This window comes from Periplaneta americana, chromosome 3 (genome assembly GCF_040183065.1).
Source record: "Periplaneta americana isolate PAMFEO1 chromosome 3, P.americana_PAMFEO1_priV1, whole genome shotgun sequence".
Lineage (NCBI taxonomy): Eukaryota > Metazoa > Arthropoda > Insecta > Blattodea > Blattidae > Periplaneta > Periplaneta americana.
The window spans coordinates 115,262,322-115,286,573 of record NC_091119.1 but is presented as its reverse complement, the minus strand read 5'-3'; the positions used below and the strand labels follow the sequence as shown (position 1 = coordinate 115,286,573).

The window sequence follows — 24,252 nt, the reverse complement described above, 5'->3', positions numbered from 1 at the left end:
AGAGATATAAAATAATATTTGACATAAAATATAAAAACAGATGAATACAACAATACAAATTAAATGCAATACTGGTAATAACAAGAACAATAACCAATACTAATAATAATCGTAATAATACAGAGCAATGCAGCTTATAAATTTAGAATATATTTACAATGGAGTCAAGAAATTCGCTAATACTATAGAATGGATGGTTGATTAACCAGTTATACAAAACAGATTTAAATTGTATATAACTTGCATCATGTGCTTTTTGTGGTAACCTTTTAAACATTGTTATAGCAATAGAATTGAACCATTTTTTGGACTTACTGTACTTAATCTAACTCTAGGTTCTGAAAGACAATAATAAGTACCTTGTATTATACAGATCCTAGATAACCGCACACTTAATTCAGAGATAAATTATTAAAAACTATATCAACCCTATGATCTATCTAGGAACCTCTTTTTATCCCTTATTTTTTTTAAATTGTTGCCAACTATCAATATTTATTGAGAAAAACAATTTAAAACAAAAACAATATCTTTGTAAAATATTAGTGAGAAGGTTGACATTATATTTTATGTAAACGTTTTTTTTATATTTTGTTTAGTCTCCAACACAGCTCATCTTAAGTCTTACTCTACATTGGTTCGGTTTCTATTTCAGAAACTGTTTTTTTTTGGGGGGGGGGGGAAATTCAGGTACCAACAAAACAATAATTTGTAACTGACGCTTGACGGGGGATGTTTCCTCCTGTACTCATAGCAATCTTCTTGTATAGTTGCTTATGTATATAAAATTATGAAGTGACTTTCATTATGAATTTCTTTTTCCCAGAAGGAAGCTGACTCTGGATCAGGTGATGACATCTCCATAGAATCAAGTCAGTGATTCAGGTAAAACCATCGAGACAGCCATATTGTTCATGATCAGAGGCATAGTAAGGAACCCTATCACATATAATTGAACTGCACACAGTTTCGGACTATCCATAGCATCCAGCGAACAAACCACACTTGCCAATAAGTACAGCAAGACCCCCATGTAGCATCATTGATTTTTTAATTTTATTTTATGATATCTAGTTTGTGAAAATTAAATAATTCCTTTATATATATATATATATATATATATATATATATATATATATATATATATATATATATATATATATTGTGGGGTGGGTAATGGTGTAGTAGTCATCACTCGCTAATAAATAACGAGACCAAGGAAACCATAGTGGGTAATTAGTGACTGCCTTTTATTCTGACTTCACTTACACATTTGATAACATTATTCCTATACAATATAAAACCAGAAACTGAAGCCAGATTACGAATATTCCACATTGACAGACTTAGCGCGAACGCGCTAGATAACAAATCATGTAAAGATTAACAATGAAATTAGTACTTCATATAACTCTTACAAGTGCGAGTGCCCTAACAAAATCCTATAAAATCCATACCTACAAAAACTTATAAACTAACCCACTTAACACACTTGCCCTGAACACAACTCTGAATGAATAAGAAAACTAACCATAAGAGATGAATAACCCAATACAAAGCTAATAATTTAAGCACTAAAAAGCCAAGCCAATATTGACCAACCACGCAGGGGTCCCAAAAATGGAGAAAACCTGACTAGAGATTCACAACACACCATAAAAGGAAATGTAGCTGGGCATAGAACACTCGATTAAGAGTTTATGCGTTGGGATCACACACACTAGTTACCTCCATCCAGGACTTACAGTCAGATTGATAGGCTGGCGTATATTCCGGCATAAGCCGTAGTAAAGATGTCAGTCGCCAGTTCTAGTAGATCAATAGTGATGTTAAAATAAGCAAGCCGGCTCCAATCACTGGCGCCAAGAATTAACTCCTTGAGGTGTAGAACTTGCGGCGAATATACCGACGACACCATATTGAAGGCTGAATATTTTTGCGAAGTTTGGTGTCGGGCAACACCGACACACCGTGTGCGTCGATCTCCCGATGTAACCAGCCCCAATCGCCGAAACCCATGCTATCACCCTCCATAGGTAACAAGGCGCCCCATACGCCCCGGACTGCGGCCACTGCCACACCAAGGTCGGCTCACCCCCGAAGTATCCTTGAGACTTCCCTGCCGTACTCGCTCCGATCTCTACCCCCGGGACCAACAACCCGGAAGTCAGGAGCCATTATATACAAATCAGCCAATGAGACGGCAGCTCTCAGAATAAAAATAAATAACAAATATGATAGGTGGAATAAAGTAAACTAACGCACCCTATTAAGAAAAAAGAAAAATAATAAAAAAATATAAAATAAAGAAAACACCACGCATTCTGATAGCATATAACAGAACTACCAGCAAATGATTAAGAATATATATGAAGTACAAAACTGCGGAAAAGATGTCGGAGAAAGGCAAAAGAATAGAAGTGGTGAACAACACCACAATATATATATATATATATATATATATATATATATATATCTTTGTTATGTAAATTGCTATACTAAATAATGGTGTGGAGTTTCCATGTAAGTGAAGACAGAGTGGGAAGAACACTTCATGTCACATGTCTGTATGTTGACATAATTCTCAGTATTACATGGACATGAAGCATTCTTCCCTTGGCAGCAAACTTTCAAAGAGGCTTTTTGTATGACTCTGATCACTTTACCGTTTTGTGCTTTAGGTACATGATAGTGTTCATGCTAAGCCACTAGATGGCAGCATCAGCTCCTTTTACACCGAAAGTGGACATGAATTATTTTTCCTGCTTGGTCTTCAAATAACAAATAAAAAAATTAGCAATTTCTGCCAGGAACAGCTTAGTATTTTTAATTCTGGATCCCTATGTTCTCTTTGAAGAACATGTTCTTCTACTGAAGTATGAAGTTATGGAATGTTCAGCAAAATTCATTTTAAAGATAAAGACATGTAGAATTTATTTATTATTTGTCATGTGGCGATGTTTTGCTGAAAAGACTTGGGAAACTTTATAAAACTTGAATCATTCACCATAAAGTTGGAAGGAGGTTTTCTTTGAACTGCAAATGCTTCTAGAAATACTCAGTATTTTAAACCTATCTTTGCTTTAAAAATGCCATGTAATAAAAATAATTCAGAAATATTTCTTTATGAGATAAAACATAATTGCTTTCTCTGTTCGAAACTATATTGGTCTTGCTTTATTAGTTTAATTCCTGGATTAGTATCAAGCAAGATGTGTTATAGATCTTTTTTAATTGTATTTGTTAAGATGTTGAAGCTCTGTGCTCATTGTAGAATTCATAATTTTACTTGTTAAGTAATGAAGTTTGAACTTGCTTATTATTTCTATATGGTGGTTTTGCTGTATTTTCCAATTAACATTTTATATATCTTTATATAGAGGTAATTGATTAGGTGCTAGTCACAATGTATGTGCGTATTTCTTTACTTGTTTCTGCCTGATCGGAATGCTGTAAAGCCACTCTGTGTGCTAGGACTTACAAGACAACAATGGCGCTGTACAGTTCGGCATATGGAACATGAAGATTAAGTTTTTTGGTTACAGATTTTATTTTACCATAATGATTAATTATTTAGTTATGTAAGTGTGGAATAGCAGTGTCTTGTGTCCTGCTAGAACATTAATAATGTGAAATATTGAATTTCGATGTAGTCATTCCACTATTTATGATTAAGTAATTTAGTAATCCATTAAAGACCACTGTTAAGTATAAACTTTTGGAGGCTGTTGGACAGAGCATCATCTCTACTCTTTATTTAACAGTTGGGGGTCTATTTTTTTTAAGAGTTTGTCATGATCACTACCATAACCCAAAACAATGGATAGTGCGCATTCCACTTTTTATTGTGGTTGAAAGGGAGACGGAAAGTTTGTAATGCAGTTGGTATAATTTATCTGGCAAGTAACCATAGATGATTTTCATAATAACTATCAGATCCGAGTTTTGTGGATTCCATCTCAGCTGGGAATGTTTGTTTTACAAAAACAGTTAAAGTCTTAAAAGTGGAGGGTCCATATTGTAGACTTGCAACACATAAGATAACCGTATTTGTAAATGACAGAGCTCCAGATAAGCCTTACCAACTGTTTCTCATCTACACCAGTTCAACCCTGCTTGAGAAAAGAAAAGGACTGAATTGTATACAGTACACTATTAGTTCCAGAGAACCATGAATACAGTCATAATTAGAGGTTAGATTCTCGCTGTATCATCATCAGTTGCTTATAGTTGTTTCTTGCAATTAGTGATTTTTTTTGGCTATTTCCAGTTCGCTGTAGGCTACTTATTTAAATAGTGCATGGCATAAAAGTTGTATTGGATACAACTTCTCGAAGCAGACTAGAGGATGGCAAGGGTAGAACATGGGTTGGGTCAGCCTGAGTGGGCAGTCGGTATAGTGCTACCTTTCCCAAGGTTGCAGGTTCGATCCTGGCCGAGGTCAATGGTGAAGTGTGCTTAAATGAGACAAGCTTATGTCAGTATATTTACTGGCTTGTAAAATAACTTATGCAGGACAAAATTCTGGTACACTGGCAAAACATTGTTAAATAAAACATATTTTTAAACATGGGTTGGGATAGTGCGAAAGGTTGCCCATGTCCCTCATCATTAGTATAGTGAATCTCTCCTTACAAATCTAGGAAGTTCTTAAACGATGACATCTCTGGAAGCAATGTGACTCAACTGGAATGTAATTAATTATGCCATTATAATGTGTGCTTTGATGTCTGGGGAGTCTATAATTGAAATGCTGCTTAAGACATCTATGATTCGAAATTAATATGGAACTTGACAGCAGATCTGAGAATTACAAACAAACGTAATTAGTGCACTGTAAGTCAGTGGTAAGGGAATATGCTTTAATCAAGGTAGAATTTCTTCCTCTCTTAATTAACTGAAACCCTAATAACGGAAAATAAATGGTCAGGAATGGTTTTATGAAAATATCTACATTACTTCTCAGTCTTTCATATAAGATAATGGCATTAGCAGTCAATATAAGAATACTCTTGTATCTCGTATTTTCATCATTGAGATAATAATTATGAATTGCCATAGGGGTGATTAAAATATCACACAACAAAAAGTGGGATATTTTATCGTTCCTTGAATATGGTGCAACAGAAATCTTCCCCAGCACCACTGTGATATTACCTGATTTCATCGAAACATTGCACACCTTAAACTGTATGTTTCTAATATACTGTTCAACTATCCTGCAGTGGCGCCATTTGCATTTTGAATTTTTGGAGACATTCAAATGGGCTGAAATTAATCAAGATGGTTTCATGATAGTCCCCTGCAGCATCTGGAAAACAAGGGAGGGGTGCTATTAGAAACCCATATTTCTTAATTTAATTTTTTGATTTATTAATTTTTCTCATATGAGGAAGAGGCGATTTTTTGTTTACTTGTCAGTCAAATGGTCCCAAAACATGACTGCAGCCACCGGCATAGCTCAGTCGGCAAAGGTGCTTGTCTGCCGATCCAGAGTTACGCTTGAGAGCGGATTCAATCCCTGCTTGGACTGATTATCTGGTTGGGTTTTTTCGAGGTTTTCCCCCAACCATAAGGCGAATGTCAGGTAATCTATAGTGAATCCTCAGCCTTATCTCGCCAAATACCATCTCGCTATCATCAACCCCATCAACGCTAAATAACCTAATAATTGATACAGCGTCGTTAAATAACCAAGTAAAAAGAAACATAACTGCAGGTGGGCAGAGAAAGCGAATTATTCCATATACTACTGGTAACTCTCTTTTCTTATGTCCACACAATTGAAATTATTTTGAGGGTGAGTTATTATTGGTCCAGGTAATTTTTTTTTAGTATTAAATATTAATATACGTTAGCATATGATTAATTTTGAATTTATGCACCACCTAAGTGTAGTAAATCAAAACTAAAAAATTTTAAGTGAAAATCCAAAGAAGATTAAATTAAATGAAGAACATTGTCGGTTACATATACAGGGTGTGGCAATGAATTGGGCAATTTTAAAAACGTTATCATGGGTGAATGACTAGATTTATTCACCTTTATCATACACGAACACAAAGTATACATATAACTGTTTAGTTTACAAGCAATTTAACTGAATGAACAGTCCTTATTTTGCGAAAATAACGTCCTGCAAATGACCACCATCCCTCTGTATGCACTCGGTAAGTCGTTTCCTAACATCACCCATTACTCTTTGCAGCATCTCCACAGGAATTCGTTCAATTTCTTCCCGAATTCGGTGTTTCAACTCCTGAATCGTGTGTGGTGCTGGAGCACTAAAAACGTGAGATTTCAAGTACTCCCAGAGAAAGAAGTCACAGGCTGAAAGATCGGGAGACCTAGCCGGCCATCTGATATCCTCATGTCTGGCAGAATTGAAGCCTGTTTCCATGATCCTGTTTCTGTAGTGCATGCATAATTTGAATCTTATAAGGGTGGAAATGAAGATCTTTGTGTAAAATTCGTCTAACACTACGGTCAGAAATCTCGAGTAATGCAGAATGACGATGCGCAGACTGGCGTGGACTCCGTTCAATAGCCTCTCTCACTACTCCTATGTTCTTGGGTGTACGCACTGTTTTAACACTACCCCTTTCTTAATGTATGTAGAACCAGTAGCCTCAAAGTTACGAACCCAGGTTTTGATGGCATGAGATGATGGAACAGCATGATTGTGATGAATCCCGAACTCTCTCCGAAATTCATGTTGAGCAATCACGTAACTGTTGCCGTTTTTGTAAAACGCTTTTACAGCATAAGCACGTTGCGCTCCTGACCATAACTCAATTGTAACTGAAATGCTTTGAAGTGCTTTACCACATGGCGTCACCCTCCTTCCCCCCACTCAAGCCAAAGCAAAATAAGTGCTGTTGCAAAATCGCCCGATTCACTGCCGCACCTTGTAGTTAGTGAGAAAAGATGTTAAGTAGCCTAATGCTAAGGAAATGGTGTGAGCTTGGTAGAAGAGTAATTAAAACAATGAATAAATTGGGCTGTAAGTGTATTGAAACAATTTAGGCTGCACTTTAAATATGCGTGTAGTGCAGTGAAGAAAGGGGGGAGGGTTAACTCTGAGTGGGCACTAGCCCACCGAAGCTCAGGTTATGGTAACAGTGCTGTATCTGAGGGTGGAGTGATGCTAGTGATCATACAGCAGAGATGTTGCTCTGGCCATTGTATATTAACTATTTCTCCTGTAGTATTTATTCCAATGTTGCTAGACGCACGAGAATCCAAATTTATCCATTCCTGCTCTGTAAGAGGTATTGTAGTAAGCACTACTGTGTAGATTACATTCAAGTAAATCTCCTATAAAGAAGACATAGATTTATTACAAAAATTGTATCTGAAGGAATTTGAAATGATATATTTATACTTGTCATCTATGATCATTATTTAGTGTGGAAGTTCCAGGCAAGTACTTCCATGCAGACTTATTTTTGTGCCTTTTTATTTGTACCCCATCAATACGAATCTTCATTGTACTGGGCATTTTGGCCGGGATAATTTTGTTCCATAATTGCTCACTCGAAGTCTTCCACTGAGCATGAACTATTTTTTATTCTGCAATATTTCCCCAAAATTATTATAGATTTGTGAATTAGACATTAGTACCTTGAATTATTCTGAATCAGGGAATATGAGAGTTTGAACATATTAATCTAAAATTATTATGTTTTACTGCCAGTTACAGTTGATCGTCTGTCAAATATTTGCATTTTGTGGGAACCATAAATCATTCATACATATTGGAGATAGGGAACACTTAAGAACAGCTGATGTGAGATTACTTTATTAGTGGTATACATGCAAGTATAGAATTATGATGATAAAGATTTACACATAGAGACCAAGCAAAAATAAAAACATTTTACAAGTCACCCATTTCTTAAGAAAGGTGCCAATACGTACAACAATTTGCTTTGTGAATGATTGGGTCCTTTTGTTAATATTCCATTGCAGTTTTTGTGATATCTTGGGTACAGTAATACTAATGCACTAAGAAGTAAGTAACGAAAATGGGGATACATATAGTGATGCATTTTTTAGGAAACACATAAAAGATTTTATTTGAATTTTGTAGTATATACATTTAAGAACATAGAATCCACAAATAAGATACGGTTTATAATGTTATTACATATAAAGATGAGAATTGTATTTACAGTGTTTTACCCATAAACATGAAATATTGATCTCTCTGTATATTTTCTTTATGTATTCTGTGAAACTTTGTAAAAAAATGTCCATAGTTACTAATGTATTTAAAAATTTACATATTGACAATTGGATTATTATGTATATGAGTAATTTTAATATCTTTGGATTATTACATCCATATATTTATTTTATTTATTTTTTCAGTAATTTGTATTTGTATGCATTATTTATTTTTGTATTTTATTTATATCTCCACCTATTTCTGTGAGTATATATAATATGTTTCTCTCTTTGTTTATTGAGTCAGACTGATTCATTTGATAAAGCAACTGATTATGAACTGGAAAAGTGGGAGTTTTATTTTCATCGCAACTTCCAGATTGACTCTTGTGCACACTCAGCCTTCATTTCTTATTCTGTCTGTCCATTTCACATGCTGCATTCTTTTCCATATCCACATTCCAAATCTTTGCAGACATTTCTCTTCACTTCGTCGTAATGTCCATGTTTCTGCCCCATACAGTGTCACACTCCACACAAAGCACTTCACCAGTCTCTTCTAGTTTTTTTCTCCCAGAGATCCGCAAAAGATCTTTTTTCTGTTAAAGCTTTTTTTGTCATTTCTATCCTCCTATTTACTTCCTTGCAGCAGCTCATGTTACTGCTTATAGTACACCCCAAGTACTTGAAGTTGTCCACTTGTTCTACTATCTCATTTCGGATCCTCAAGTTTACCTTCTTCATTTTTCTTCTGGTAACCATAGTCTTCGTCTTCTTTGCATTTGTCTTCATCCCATACTCCTCACAGCTGACATTTAGCTCCAGTAGCAAATCTCTTAGTATCACCTCTTCTTCTGCTAACAATGAGCGTATTCCGAATCTCACTGGTGAGCAATCTGATGGCATCATGGTGTTCCGAATTCCACTGATGATGTCATTGATGCTCCACCGGTGTCGCACCGGTGCCATCAGCTTGCAGAGGTGGTGGCAGTCTCCATCAGCCGCCATCAGTGAATCTGATTGGTTCTTGGATAGGGCAGGAATTAGCAGACGAATGACATCGTGCACTGTTGTGTCATAGCGGTGTGTTCTGCTTTAGTTCTGCTGTATTGTTTGTAATGAGCACAACGTAAAAACAATATGTTAATGGCTTATGAGCGAACATGTCAACTGATCAGTTATTACTACCGGTTCAAGAAATAAGTTGTTTATGATCTCTTTTCTTCGAACGAGATGGCAGTACGGAAATTTCGCAAAATTTTACTAGCGTAGCACAGATAACCACTTACACAGTCACCATGACAGCCATCGATCCTTCCAGCAGTTTTGTTCCTATTCCGCTGCAGTGTGACGTCATTGTTGTCCACCGGTCCAGTGAGATTTGGAATACGCTGTTTGCCATATCATCAGCAAATCTTATCCACTTTGTTCTTCTTCTTCCTACTATCACACCTCCCATGTTTTGAAAACTGTTCTTCACTATAACCTCCAAGTAGATGTTGAACAGGGTAGATGATAAAGGGCATCTTTGACGTACTCCTCTCCCTATTTCACTTCCTTCTGACATTTCTTTTCCTATTCTGACTTTGACTCATTGTTTCATGTAAAGGTTAATGAACAGCCTCCTCTCTTTCCAATCAACACCAATTTTCTTCACGAATCTCATAAGTTTATTAAAGTCTACATGTGTAATTAAGCATGATTTTTGCTACATTAATACTTTCATTTACCAAAATTCCAAACATGCATTGGAATTCAATAATGTGTGTAGAAAGGTGACTTAACATGCTTTTATTGATGTATTGTATTGCATTTGTACATTAACTTATAAAGAGTTAGAATGACTCATATTCCGTGATGAAATATGCTGACCTAAATACACAGGCGCTCATTTCTAGTTATATTCGTTTTTCTTTCCCTCTTCCCCCCCCCCCGCCCCATTTCCTAAAACTTTCTGATACGACAGTTTTAAAACTACCGTATTTTTATTTTTTGTTGAAAATTGATGCGTACTTTAAGTGAAATTAGCTGTTTTCATTATTATTAATTTTATTTCGTTAATTTATTATTTTTTCCTCAACTCTTTAACGAAAGCTAATTCAGTGCCCATTTTACTGTCTTCTAATGCATGATTTTGTATTTCTGAACAATATGAGGAAAACGCCTTTCCAGAAGTGTTAAATAAAAACCAAAGACGATTTGTTTTCCATTTTCCAAATCTGGCTTTATCTATATACACATCGGATTAATTCACTATTACCACACGTGCATGAGCGGAACCAACTCAAGGTCATATTCGCATCGTAGTCGTATACTTGATCGAACAAGACCACATTTATTTCAATTGTATTATTAGTCACGAAGTTACAATGTCAGAATTGATCACCCTGCAAACATTACATCGCCTTTTCCATCCTGATACCCCATGTGTCGATCCGATTTAAAGACTTTCACGTCAAAAAGCTACCAAGAACGTTGGGACACAGCTGTGATGAGGAACCAGTGGACCCATTGCTGGTTTCTCTACAGGGGAATGCCCGATTCGACCTACAAACGAAAGTCAATAAAAGCATAGGCTACTTTTGATTCAAAGTATGAGCTCTTATAGTTTATTTGAAAAATTTTACATGCCTTATAAGTTAAAATCATATTTAGTTTGTTGTTTTTATTAATATGTTCGATAAGAACCAATTTTAGGAATAATAACTGCATATGGTGTTCTTAAATATGCAAATTAATGCATATTAGAGGGACATACTGATAACTCAGAAATGTGACCCAATAGAGCAATTTGGATGCTTTTTCCTAATTCAGGAGCTCAAATTACCTCTTAATCACGTATTTTGATGGAGGTTATTGACAAAAAGTTAAAATTTGTTGAATAGTGTTATCTGACATTCTCCTTACTGTTAGGGAAAATCTCGGAAAAAACCCAACTAGGTAATCAACCCAAGCGGGAATCAAACCTACACCCAAACGCAGCTCTGGATCAGTAGGCAAGTGTCTCTGCCAACTGAGCTATGCCGGTGGCATATATGTGACATTACTGGATACAATTAGATGATTGTACCTTTAAAAGTTTTTTGTTTCATACTATATTGAATTTTACTTCTTTCTGTACTCCAAACCAATACGAAAAATGAAACTTTACATTATAGTTACTTTCCAGATTCCAGGCCTACGAACATATGAATACACCATGATAAATCTAGTATGAGAAAACTCAATTATTAGCCTTTTGGACGGGTTTATGTTGTTCCTGTAACCATAACTATGACTTCAACATATAATACTGGTATTTAAAAATAATAAAGTAACATGGCACAAAACATATACAAACTTCAAATCATTTTTATGAATACACAGACATAGAAAAGCTTCAGTTCAGAGACATGCTACCCATAATATAGAGCAAATCTTCATTATCGATCGCAGTGCCCTGTAATGGCGCATTATATATACAAGATTGAATTTACCTAATTGAAGTCAATAAATTAAAGATACGTATGGTGTTTCTGTCAGTTCGTATTAACTTCGTAACTAAACTAAATTACTTTACTTACATAAATATTTATTTCACCATTGTTGCACTGTTTCATAATATTTTGTATAATTTTCATTGTTACAATTGCATTTACTACATGATTCTCTCAAGTCCTCTGTATCATATTGTGACGATTCTGCTGCCAGATATCAGCTTATTTCCCTGTACCTCTACGATCACGTAGGCAATGAACATCATTATAATGCTGTTCTCATTTTATACGTTGTGGGACATGAAGTCGCCACAGAACGGTAGAATTCAATATGACCAACACTAATTAAATAAAGTAACTTACTGTTGTATTCAACTAATGACAACATTTAACATAAAATCATAATAAATTTGATTTACTGTCTTCCATGAACAGAATTCTTTATACTCCTTCTCAGACCTCATTTTTTATTTGTTTGGGATTAATTTTCCCATTGCTTCACTGCATTTTTCTAATATTTCTTTCGAAATCTCACATCTCTTCCTTAAACCTGCCACCATGATTACTCACAACAATTCTCTCCTACTCGTGAACTGTTTGTTCAATGATCAGAACTATGGGCCCAGTAATGAGTGTATTGTCTGCCTACATTTGGTGCATCTCCAACATACAATAATTAACAAATATTAAATATTTTCATATAGTATGAAACAAAATCTTGTACGTAACTCCTTAAGAAAGCGTTTTAATGGTACTTGTCATGATATTCCAGACTCGCCTGATGACTTGTCAGTAAACATCTCACTCATACCATAAAGACTCGCTTTCTTAAGGAATTACGTAAATAACTATTACCAGCTTCAGTAACATTTTCAAATACTGTTTGTGTCACGTGACTATTAATTTAATTCACAATAGATTTGAATTTCAAGCAGTAAAGCAGGCATAGATTTATAGCATTCCAGACTTAGTTGATATAATTAATATCTAAATCTTTTTATTCTGCAAATTGCTGTGCGCTGAAAGTTCTTGGGTTCACTCTGAGTGTTGCCAGAGCTTCCAGAATGCCCCAAGGTTCACTCAGCCTATTAGAATATTGAATACTGGGTCTTTCTCGTGGGGAAAAAGGCAGTCCAAGCATGATGTTGACCACACCATCTCACTTTAGTGCCGAGATCATGAGAGCATGGAGCCCCTCAGCGCCTTCAGGCATATACAGAGGATAACTTTGCCTTTTTTTCTGTTAATACAAAAACGTCTTTCCATGCCATTGTATGAACTTGAGTGTTTCCTCTTGTAATAGTCTATGTGATATTTCTTCGTAATTCTGCATGATCACAAAACAACAAAAATTTAACTCCTGATATCCGATTTATTATGTAATATGACAATTGCAATGTCACATGTAGGTATGCGATATTACAAATGTTGATGAAAGGTGCAGCATGACTTCAGTTATTGAAAAGTATAGAACTATTTTAGCTATGTGAATAAAATAATGATAGGAGTTGGATCGCTAGTAAGAACTATATGCTTATTAGTAACATAATTTTTATATAACAGCTTAACTGTGGTCTACTTCAAGAAACTTTCACAGTGTTGCATGGTGTGAGATTTTTGGGCTTTACCTACTGTCTCATAGATGGAGAAACATCCAGTTTCAGATTATGCATTCACTCCATCATTAGACAAGACAAAGAAGGGAAACCTATCTATTGCATTCATTACAAAGAGCATTTGTTCACTCCTGGAGACTGCTTGGGCCTGTTGCCTGCCTTGTAGATGGAGAATATCTCTTATAGTGGATCGAACAGATAGGTTTCCTTATCCTTGACTGACCTAATGATGGATCCGACATGTAGTTGTACAACATGGTACAAAACCCAAAATTCCCGCACTACAATACATTGAGATTTATTTTACAGGAGCACTTACTTGATGTGTATTTGCCTATGTGGAACCTGTTTTACGATTTCATTCCCTACTTCAACAATTAAAACATTTTTATATTACACAATATTTTAGCACTTTATTCCAACTTCCACAGAATATGATTATGAATAGAATAATTGACGTGAATTGGAACAGCAGGATGGAGCTAGACAATCAAACTGAAACCTTACCTGAAACTCTTTTCCCGGAAAAGGTCAATTTGAAGATTCATATTTAACCTAAGTGAATTTTACAGTTTTTAGCTTCAGAATACATTTATGTTTCAATTTCTGCATAATTTAATTCTCTCCTTTAGTAGTGGTAATAATAATATGATCTTTATTCCTAAATTATTAACCTTCAATTAAAGAAAATTACATGACACGAGTAAGAATGTATCTACCTTTTATTTTATTGTTCTTTCCTCTTTATTCTTAATCATCCAAATACTTCCGAGACCCTTTATCTCTGTAATTTCAACTTGGCTTTCATCTGTGTTGTCGCTTAGTCGTCAACATACGAATCTCATGGACATTTACACTACTAATTCTTGACATGTTCCTTAAACTTCACTCGTCACATCTGTATTTGAATCAAATTTAGGATTATTCCTATTACCGTACATATTTCCTGAGGGCAGCTTCTTAAATACAGTAGTTGAAACTACTCAAAGAATGTGATGTCATGACATGGGGCCAGACACAGGAAGTTTTTAATACTATTGCTGTATTGTTGGTTTTATATAATATGTAATAATTATTGTTGCAGGTTGTTATTCATGAACTTGTTTAATTCTATTGTTCATGTAGTGGTTTCTTCTTATACATATATTTATTAATCTTTCCTTTATCCTACTGAACTGGAATTGGCAATCCTTTCTAAAAATAAATGAGAACTACCAGTTACGTCTATATTCAGAGATTATGAGTGTAAGAATTCCTATTTTAAGCACTGTGATACTATAAATAAGAGTCAGCTTCAAAACTGTCATGAAATTAAAATTAAAATATGGAAAGCCATTCATATCGTAATTCATCTTTCTACTGCTGAACTTTATAAGGTCTGAAACTCTTCAACAGAGCTAGAATATTTTTTTCTGAAAAAAAAAGTGATTGAATGTTGCATAGCCATTATATGAGACATACAGAAAATATTGTTTTATTTTCGTAAGTGCTCTGGAATACCAGTATCTTCGACACATTTAAATATTGTAATACAAAATGGTCGGGCTAAAAAGTAAATTGACTTGGCAGCAAATGAGTTGATATTGTCTATCATTCCTTTAGTGGTAAATTGTAACAGACGTTCACGTGATGTCGAGATCTCTGTTAAAATGTGAGTTATGTAAGTTAGAAGTTTACTGTATTTGTTAATCATTACCTTATGAAGATTAATTCAGAAGCATATCAAACAGAAACACACTTTATATATTTTGCTGTATTATTAAGAGTACATAAATGCAACTACTCACATATAGGAGCCATGTCCCACAATTTACGAAGTACGAAGTAGGAAATATAAGAATTTTATGGAATTTTACAATTTCAGAAATGAAACATTTTAGTTTAGAGTAAAATTTTTTAGGTGGGGCGTACCTGTACTTTATGTGTGAGTAACTGTGGTACATACTGTACTTTAGTCCACTGCATCAAATTGTCTTTTAATTTTCATGCTATGTTAACTTTTAAGGACTGAAGTCCTTTATATCGATGTAAATATTCTTTATATGTAAGTTTCCATTTATTCTCGTAGATGTATCATTCTTGAAAGTATAAGGGTATGATATTGTCACATTTTACTCATAAGCACACGATGTTGATTTTTGTGTTTCTTGCGAGAAAACTCGCTTTCCCTCACTATAGTAAGTTTTTTTTTTATATGTTCTGTTAATATTTAACTTATTTTGCCGCACTTTATGAGTTTGTTACAGTTTCTCTCCATAAAAATAATCATTAAGGATATTCAACTAACCAAGCAGTCTGTGTGGTTTGTATTTTGAATTTTATATGAGTTTGTTGCTATGGAGAAGTTGGCTGTTTAGCAGATGTAAAAATGAAATTATTAGTAGAGAAAATTATGTACAATGTATAAAAATCTTACAATTTGTACGTATAGGAGTTTATTGCTCTTGAAAAGTTAATAGTTTCAATTATGTTGCCAACATATCAGTGAAAGATTTTTTCACTAATGTTTCGTATCATAACTCATGTCTTCTCCACTGTGACAAATCATCATCCAGAAAAAATAATTTGGAAGTTACAAAAGGTTGACAGTGCTTGCCACTGTTGTGTATCAACTGCCAGGAGTACAAATTGTATTATCTAACAATTTCACTTGTCTACACGTTTTCATTAATTTTCTGGGTGAACTGATTCTCCTATTTCCAGAATTAAATGGCATGATGTATGTTCTTACTATGACTTTGAAGATGCTAATTTGATGCATTGGGCGATAGAGTCCATACAAGACTGAATAGTGACCTCTGCGCCCTTATCTGAGCCTTTGAACTGCTGCAGATGCATTACATTCTGAGGAACACCATGCTAACAGTTGAATGAAGATACTGCTGTATGTCTGTGTGTTGGGAAGCTCGTGCATGTGATGTACAGTGAACACAATGCACTGAAATGGATATCTGCCAGGTGAAATGCATTATACATTTGTTTGATAACAGAAAGTGTTGAGTGGATCAAAGACTGAGGAAGACTTATCTTAACACCAATATGTTGTATTCGAAAGACAGTTTAATGAGTGTAAAAAGTGCATGTGTAATAGAAACCCCATAGGTGCTTGTGATGAGAAGCAGGTGGGTTGCATCTCTAGTTACCACTGCGATTTGGTTGTCACTGCATTTGTTTATATTTCTTAGATTAGTATAGGAGCAATGGTGGTGGTGCATATATCGGAACTGTGAGGTAATGATGTATTTATGAGAATTACTGTACCGATAATTAAATAATTGTGAAAATGGCGTTATTACCATTTCATCAGACGACGTCGAAGTCTTTGTCATGGTCATCATCATCATCATCATTAGTCACTTTTCTGCAGTCATTCTCCTTTTCTTAATAACACTGATTAAACGTAAATTAATAAATAGTACCAGTATAATGCAAATAGTTGAGCTGTTATTCATTAATAACAGTTTCAATTATAGTTCTCTCATTCATTACATCTCACCCTCACAGTATTCGTTAAAGGGAGGAAGGCCTGATAATAGCAGTATTCTTGAATAAAACGTTTCATCTATTGATTTTGTTGTATTAGTACTTTTAAGTCGATATTGTTATGTATGTAGAATTGTGATATTTAGTTGTTGTAAAATATTTATTTACGTAAATATTTATTTATATTATTTTTTAAAATAAGTTGTAACTTTGTGTGTGAAGAAAGTTATACAAAACATTAATGTCTTTCATGCTGTGTCACGTTGGTAAAGACCATATTGAGGATCGTGTGTAAGAACTAATTCATTGCAATGTAGTTTTATGAATATTCAGATGTTGCTGGAAATGTGGTAATGTTTTATGCAGTCCAGCTGTCTTCACATGTGAGGACCCTGCCTAAGTTTAAAACCGAAACTTCACAGTAGAATGAAAGCAATATCGGATAAGTTGCCTAACTGAAGGTGATAGTAACTGATTAGATGGGTATGTGTTTTACACAACTTTTTTCTATTAAGACATTAAAATAATTTTAAATTTGTATGTATTAAGTATGTACTGCGGTTAGGGTTGTGTCCATTTCATATGTACGTAATTTGGCAGGTTAACAAAAGACAGAACACTTTCTCTGACGTTTATATTTGCTTTGATACAATGGCAAGAGATGATGTGTATGGATGTATAATATGTTCTCTGGAGCATGGAATAGGCCAGTATAATCGTTACTCTTCATATGTGATTTTCTGGGGTTCATATCCCAAAGACTAGTCATTCTGACAGAGCATGCTCTCTTTTTCTACTACAGATCAATAGTAGGATAGTTTTTAATCAGCTGTGATCATTTCATTTTTCATTATACATTTTTTTATATTATTCTGTTCATAATAATAAAATTTCACTGATGCTATATTATACCCATAGTTGGTTCATTTTAGTCAAATGATTTTTATGTTATGGCTTGATAATGCAGTAGTAAAGGAGAAAGAGTGAAATTAAATTATACAATACATGAAATTTATATATTCCGAAGAAATCCACCTTAAAATAGCTTTGTGCATTAAAAATAGTCACAAGATCTAATGGTGATCGAATCATATCCCCTTGGTGGAAAACTACTTGCTAAAATAGTACCTTCTGCTGTAGGAAAGAATGCATCTTCAAAATAAAATCATTTCAAATTACCGTTGACACATCATTGATATACCATATCAGAAAAACAAATTTATCCTTGAGAAGCAGATAATGAAATATTTTAATAATAATAATAATAATAATAATAATAATAATAATAATAATAATAACAACAATAATCATTCATTCATTCATAGTTTTCTGCTCAAGGGTAGGTCTTACACTGCAGACCCAGCATTCTCCAATCTTCCCTATTTAAAAACATAAAGTTGTTTAGTCACACATTAAAAAGTGTTAAAATTTTTAATAAAGTATATACCTTGGACAGACAGCCTGTTTCGACGTGACGTTACATCTTCATCAGTGTCTCCTGAACTACTGGTGATCTTGAATTCTGCTATGTGCATTTGTCAGTTGTAGGGGTGGGGATATGTTGTTCTTATGGTGGGGGCTGGTTGTTTGTGTGTTCTGCCTTCCTCTTAGTCTCCGTATATAATCCATATATCTTAATGTCGTCTATCATTTGATATCTTTTTCTGTCCTGAACTTTTCTCCCATTCACCATTCCTTCCAGTTCATCCTTCAGAAGGCAGTTTCTTCTCAGCCAGTGACCCAACCATTTCCTTTTTCTCCTTCTGATCAGTTTCAGTATTATTCTTTCTTCATCCACTCTTTCCAACACAGCTTCTTTTTTTTATTTTGTCTGTCCATTTCACACGTTCCATTCTTCTCTAAATCCACATTTCAAATGCTTCTAGTCACTTCTCTTCACTTCGTTGAAATGCCCATATTTCTACCCTGTGCAATGCCATACTAAATAATAATGATGATGGTAATAATAATAATAATAATAATAATAATAATAATAATAATAATAATAATTTTATTTATTTACTTATTTTTTATTTACTAATATTCAATGTGCTGTACAACAGTCAGGGGCCAATAACAGTTCAGCACATGACAATTTCATTACAAAAACATTAATAATGATACAAATTACAATAAACATAGGAATAATAATAATAATAATATACATTAGTTACAAATATATATATAGCCTATAAGATATTAGACTGATTATAATAAATTAAGAATATTTAAATAAACTCTAAGCTGTTGAATGGCTGATTGACTTATGTTTCCTTTTCATTATCAATCAATGGCACTACAGCCCATTTTTGGGCCATGGCCTCCCCAACTGCTTTCCTCCATTCATCTCTATTTCTTGCTGCTGCTTTCCAGTTCTGTTCCGAGGCATTGCTTGGGGTTTCGAAACACTTTAAAGCTTTACAGTGTAGGGTCATCAGCCATATGCCCAACCCTCAACCTGTAGTAGGAGTTTTTTTTCCCTAGCCTTTGGAGAAGCAATTCCACATACTGTAAGACAGTAGTAGCTGATTTTGGTCCACCCCAGGAATTTTATTTCCCGGGTATCCATCATATCTGGTGAACTTTCCTCTATCTGCCACCAGGGGAGGTGCCCAATGGGAGATCAGTGACTTCACATGGGTCCTTTTCATTAATGTTAGCTTATTTGTTGAGATATGGTTGAGGCATTTAATTGTGATGTTTTTGCCACATAATTCTAAATATTATAATATCGTAGTGTGAGAAGTTTGTAATTCTTGTTATTTTAATCCCTTAGAAATTATTTTACTATTAAGTTCTCATGAGATAATACATAATTTTAGAGAATTTTGTAACCGCAATATTGTCAGCTTAGAGTGTAAACCTGCTAACTACCAAAAGGGAAATTTTACAAGGAAAGCAAGAAACTGAGTTTAAATTAACTCAGAAACTTTAAGACCAAATCCTAAGTACAGGTGATATTTGTGCCTGTACTTTGAATTTGGACCTAAAGTTTCAGAGTTAATTTAAATTTAGTTTTTTGCTTCCCTTGTAAAATTTCCCTTTTGATAGTTAACAGGTTTATGATATGTTACATACATAATGCATGGATATGGTCCTGTAGGTAAAGCGGCTGCAAAGTAATTTTTCTCTTTTCTCCGAATACTCAGTTTTCCTGCTGTATTCATTCCTCTCTTCTCTTTTATCAAGATCTCTTCATGTCTGAAGAGGTTTTACATGTTAATAGATAAACAGGCTCACTTCTTTCTTTAACAACTTAGAAACTGTAGCAAGAATCTGATTAATTATATCCATGAATAATTAGCATTGTCGGCACTGTCAGTGTAGCCACACTGTATGATGTGAAACATAATGCATTACAAGCCACCAAAGTATGACTATATTAACTTCTAATACGTTAATCACTGCACAAAACACTAGGTAATATTATGATGCAGAATATCAATTTCTGTATTTTGGCAGAAATGCACTTTTTCTACTCAGATATGTCGTCTTCCAGTCAGAATGTCTGTGTACAACTTGTTTTCCAACGATTGGTCGGAGCTTGTTCATATTCAATACTCGATGTTCAGTTAAGCCAGAAAATGTTAGAACCTCACTCGAAGAAAAGCAAGAGTATTTTGAAAGTTTTTATACAAAAATGGTGATAGATGAAGTTTTTTCTTTATGTTTTCTAACATTTTAAATACTGTAATCTCGCATTGTTTGTAGGGCATTTTTAAAATAGAATAGAATAATAATTTTTAAATTAGGAACTATGTTTTAAACTGAAGTTTTTAGATAAACATTTTATGGTGTAAATCTACGATGACGAACTAAATGTAAAGTTGATCATTCGAGATATAAATCAAGAGTAGCATAACAGATGCAGTTTTTTTTAAGGTTAGATTAGCATTATCTTATATTTATTAATTATCACATAATCAGGGAACATCAGTGCTTTATGATGACGTAGTCTGACAGGCAGCTGTTTCGCTTGATTTTTGTACCATTTTTTTCACGAAAATTTCTGTAAAATAACTATTAGTTAAAACCTATTAGGTAATTATGTATGAATTAGCCTACATTAAACTTCAGTTTCACACCTGTATCTTCAGTTTAAATTTAGATTATTTTGTGCAGCTTTGAGCTTTATCTTGGCACCATGAACAGCCTTGAACAACTGGATTGGAAGTAGTCCACAGGGCTTGGGTTTTGTTCTTTTAATTTCATCCTTAGTTATTGAGAATAGTGACGATTGTATACATGGAGACGTAAATATTAATCGTTTCATTTTCATATGTTGGAAACATTAAAATTTCACAGATTCAACATTTTTGGAAGCAATTTGGGAGAATAATGTTGTTTAATGGGGTAACTTTAGCCACATGATATTTGATAGTCTTAAGGAGGGACCACTTCGGCCTCTATGGAGGCCATAAACTCTGTCGTAAAGAGGACATTGTCTTACACTATTCATAACTGGTCTTGCCAAACCGTAGTCTGTGTCAGTATAGTGCTAAGTCACAAAATGCCGACCCACACGCCCTCTGTACTTGGACACAACCCTACTGCACTCTGACGTAGTCCCTACAGTATACTGGGTGTGCAAGTAGCCAAATAGTACAATTTCTTTGTTTCATGTTTGTACAGGTCCAGATGCACATGAGTGTGTAGAAATGTCTGTCTCTCATGTTGCTGTAATATACATTTAAATGGAAATAAATAGGTGCAGGTATTTCAGTCTGTTCTCCATTTATTCACCACAATGTTTCCTGAATGCAGTGAAATGTAGAGCATGAAATGATTCTTGTCCCATGTTTACTCGTTTCAGACGCATGAATTAGAGACACATGTGATTTGAATGGAAATGTTTAATTTGCAAAATGGAAAGGTGTCTGGTAGACAAATCGTGATGGATTTAGGGAGAACAGAGGCGCAGAAATCAGTTTTCGTCATCACAAAATTAGAAAGAGGTAAGCCATTAGTATCACACTTTACTATCAGTAGACTATTCATTTGGCAGGAGACATATTGTAAGTGGGACTGCGAATCACGAACCATTTGGGATTGAACCCCTCTCCTTTTTTTCCCCCTATAGACAGTTGCTCCAACAAATGAGTGAACTCAGCTTTGAAGAGTGCCTGAAGAATGGAAATCACTAGCCTGACAATAAATGGAATCAGTTTAATTTAATACAAATAATTAAAACAATTTTATGCACAGATTATAACATTTCTATTGCAGAAACAAATGGTGAATTCCAAAAAGTAACATACAAACTGATCAGTTTTCCCAAATATCTTATGTGATTCTAATTCCAAAACAAGAGCAGTGGCTATTCGTGGAAAAATATTGATTTGAACATAGTTCAACAAACGTCCACTTCTACAAATTTATGAAAATATTTTCAAAATATCGTATATTTTTTTATACAAAATTATTAGAATTTTAAGAAGAGAAACTTAACAGTGTTGACCAGCATAAAATTAAGATCTGGTGTATGAAAGCGGAATTATGATTTTAAATAAAAAAAGAATGCCCACAAATGGAAACAGTTCAAAAGCACTTCTTAAGACTGTGTTTATGATGTACCGGTATGTGTTTATATCACAAAATAAATACCGACATAGTAACAAAATTAAAAGTAAAGTAAAAGATACAATGATCTACACAAAATTATCCTATCATGGACCTAATGGATGAAGAAACTGTGGAAAATCAATGGACAGCCAGTCCTTACAGGCCACAGGAGCCATGCTCCTCCAACCTTTACTTAAGTTTAAAAATACATACTTTTTGTTTAAGACAGTAGCTACACTGGATTCTTATGTTTGAGTTAATTGGGGCATATAAAGCAACATCTGTCGATAAAAACTTCAAAGAGCATAGAAATGACAAAGTATGGGGTAGGGACCCCTAATCCAATGGCCTTACAATTTGAGTCACTTTTTCGACATATTGCATTTTACGCTTTACAGTAAGGTTGCCAGATGGCATTTGAAGCCCCCTTGGTTAAGTCAAACTGATATTGGAATGCTGCGAGTCCCTCATGATACTGGCTGAACATAAGACCAACTGAAATGGGTGCCGGGATATGCAGAGTTCGGGTTAATGACAGAGCAGATGAGGCTGCCAAAAAGGGAACCGAGATCCCATTCCTAGGACCTGAGCCTGTGCTGGGACTATCTCTAAGACCAGTAAAACAAATTATTAGGGTCTGGGCTCTCAAGAAACACAAAAACTACTGGAACTCAAGTGAGGGCTGCAGACACTCCAAGACCCTCATACTGTAATAAAAGCAGGTCAAGTGACTTGTTAAAATTGAGCACGAAACATCTCTGCTGGGCAGTCGGATTCCTTACAGTACAGAGTGCCCTCAAGAAGAACCTGCACGGGATGGGACATAACATCATCCCAACCTGTGCTCATTGTTCACAAGGAGATGAGTCTGTAGCTCATCTGTTATGTGACTGCAATGCACTCGCCCATCAAAGAGCTCTCATCTTTGGAAAACATTTTCCAAAGCTTGATGAGCTATCAACTGTCCCAGTCCGTAGTTTGATTCAGTTCATCAAGAACATCAAACCATTGGAGTAATAGGATATCATGACGGGGAAGCACAATAGATCTTTCAGGTCGCAGTACTAGGGCTGTCATAGCCCTCCCCATTTAAGTTCAATTCAATTCAAAAGTTTACCAGATTTTTTTTACCTGAAATGCGGGGATATCTTCAGCTTCACAGTACAGTCACTACATTACTGTTACCGTTTTTGTTCTTGCTATTATTATTATTATTATTATTATTATTATTATTATTATTATTTGGCCTTGTTTTTATAACATTGTTACCAAATTAAATTATTACAAGATTGAATCACAAAATTAGATATACATAACTGTTCTAACATAAAATTACACATGGTACTTTTCTCGTGAATGAATCTTTATTAATATGTCTTCTCTGAAAACAAGTTTTGATGAAAATCTCTGACAGATCATGTGATGATAATGAATGTGGATTGCACTGAGAAAGAAACATTTAAGTTGAAACTTGAAAGGCGAGTTCCGACTTCTTATATTGCTTAGGCCTACTTACTTACTTATGGCGTTTAAGGAACCCGGAGATTTATTGCCGCCCTCACATAAGCCTGCTATCGGTCCCTATCCTGTGCAAGATTAATCCAGTCTCTGTCATCATATCCCACCTCCCTCAAATCCATTTTAATATTATTCTCCCATCTATGTCTCGACCTCCCCAAAGTCTTTTTTCCTCTGGCCTCCCAACTAACACTCTGTATGTATTTCTGGATTCGCCCATATGTGCTACATGCCCTGCCCATCTCAAACGTCTGGATTTAATGTTCCTAATTATCTGAGGTGAAGAATACTATGTGTGCAGTTCTGCGTTGTGTAACCTTCTCCATTCTCCTGTAACTTCATCCCTCTTAGCTCCAGATATTTTCCTAAGAACCTTATTCTCAAACATCCTTAATCTCTGTTCCTCTCTCAAATTGAGAGTCCAAGTT

The 24,252-nt window shown here is 34.7% G+C and overlaps 1 protein-coding gene across 4 annotated transcripts in view; it reads left to right on the top strand.

The window, feature by feature from the left end:
• The window catches only part of Pdzd8 (PDZ domain containing 8), a 110,717-nt gene extending 89,255 nt beyond the window's left edge, over window positions 1-21,462 (top strand). For 3 of the 4 annotated variants that reach the window (XM_069821313.1, XM_069821314.1, XM_069821312.1), the window contains one exon: window positions 827-21,462. In XM_069821313.1, coding sequence (XP_069677414.1) covers window positions 827-880 — 54 coding nt within the window. In that variant the 3' untranslated portion in view covers window positions 881-21,462. The remainder of the gene's footprint in view (window positions 1-826) is intronic. The other variant, XR_011331373.1, reaches the window with a different exon arrangement.
• The last annotated feature ends 2,790 nt before the right edge of the window (window positions 21,463-24,252 follow it).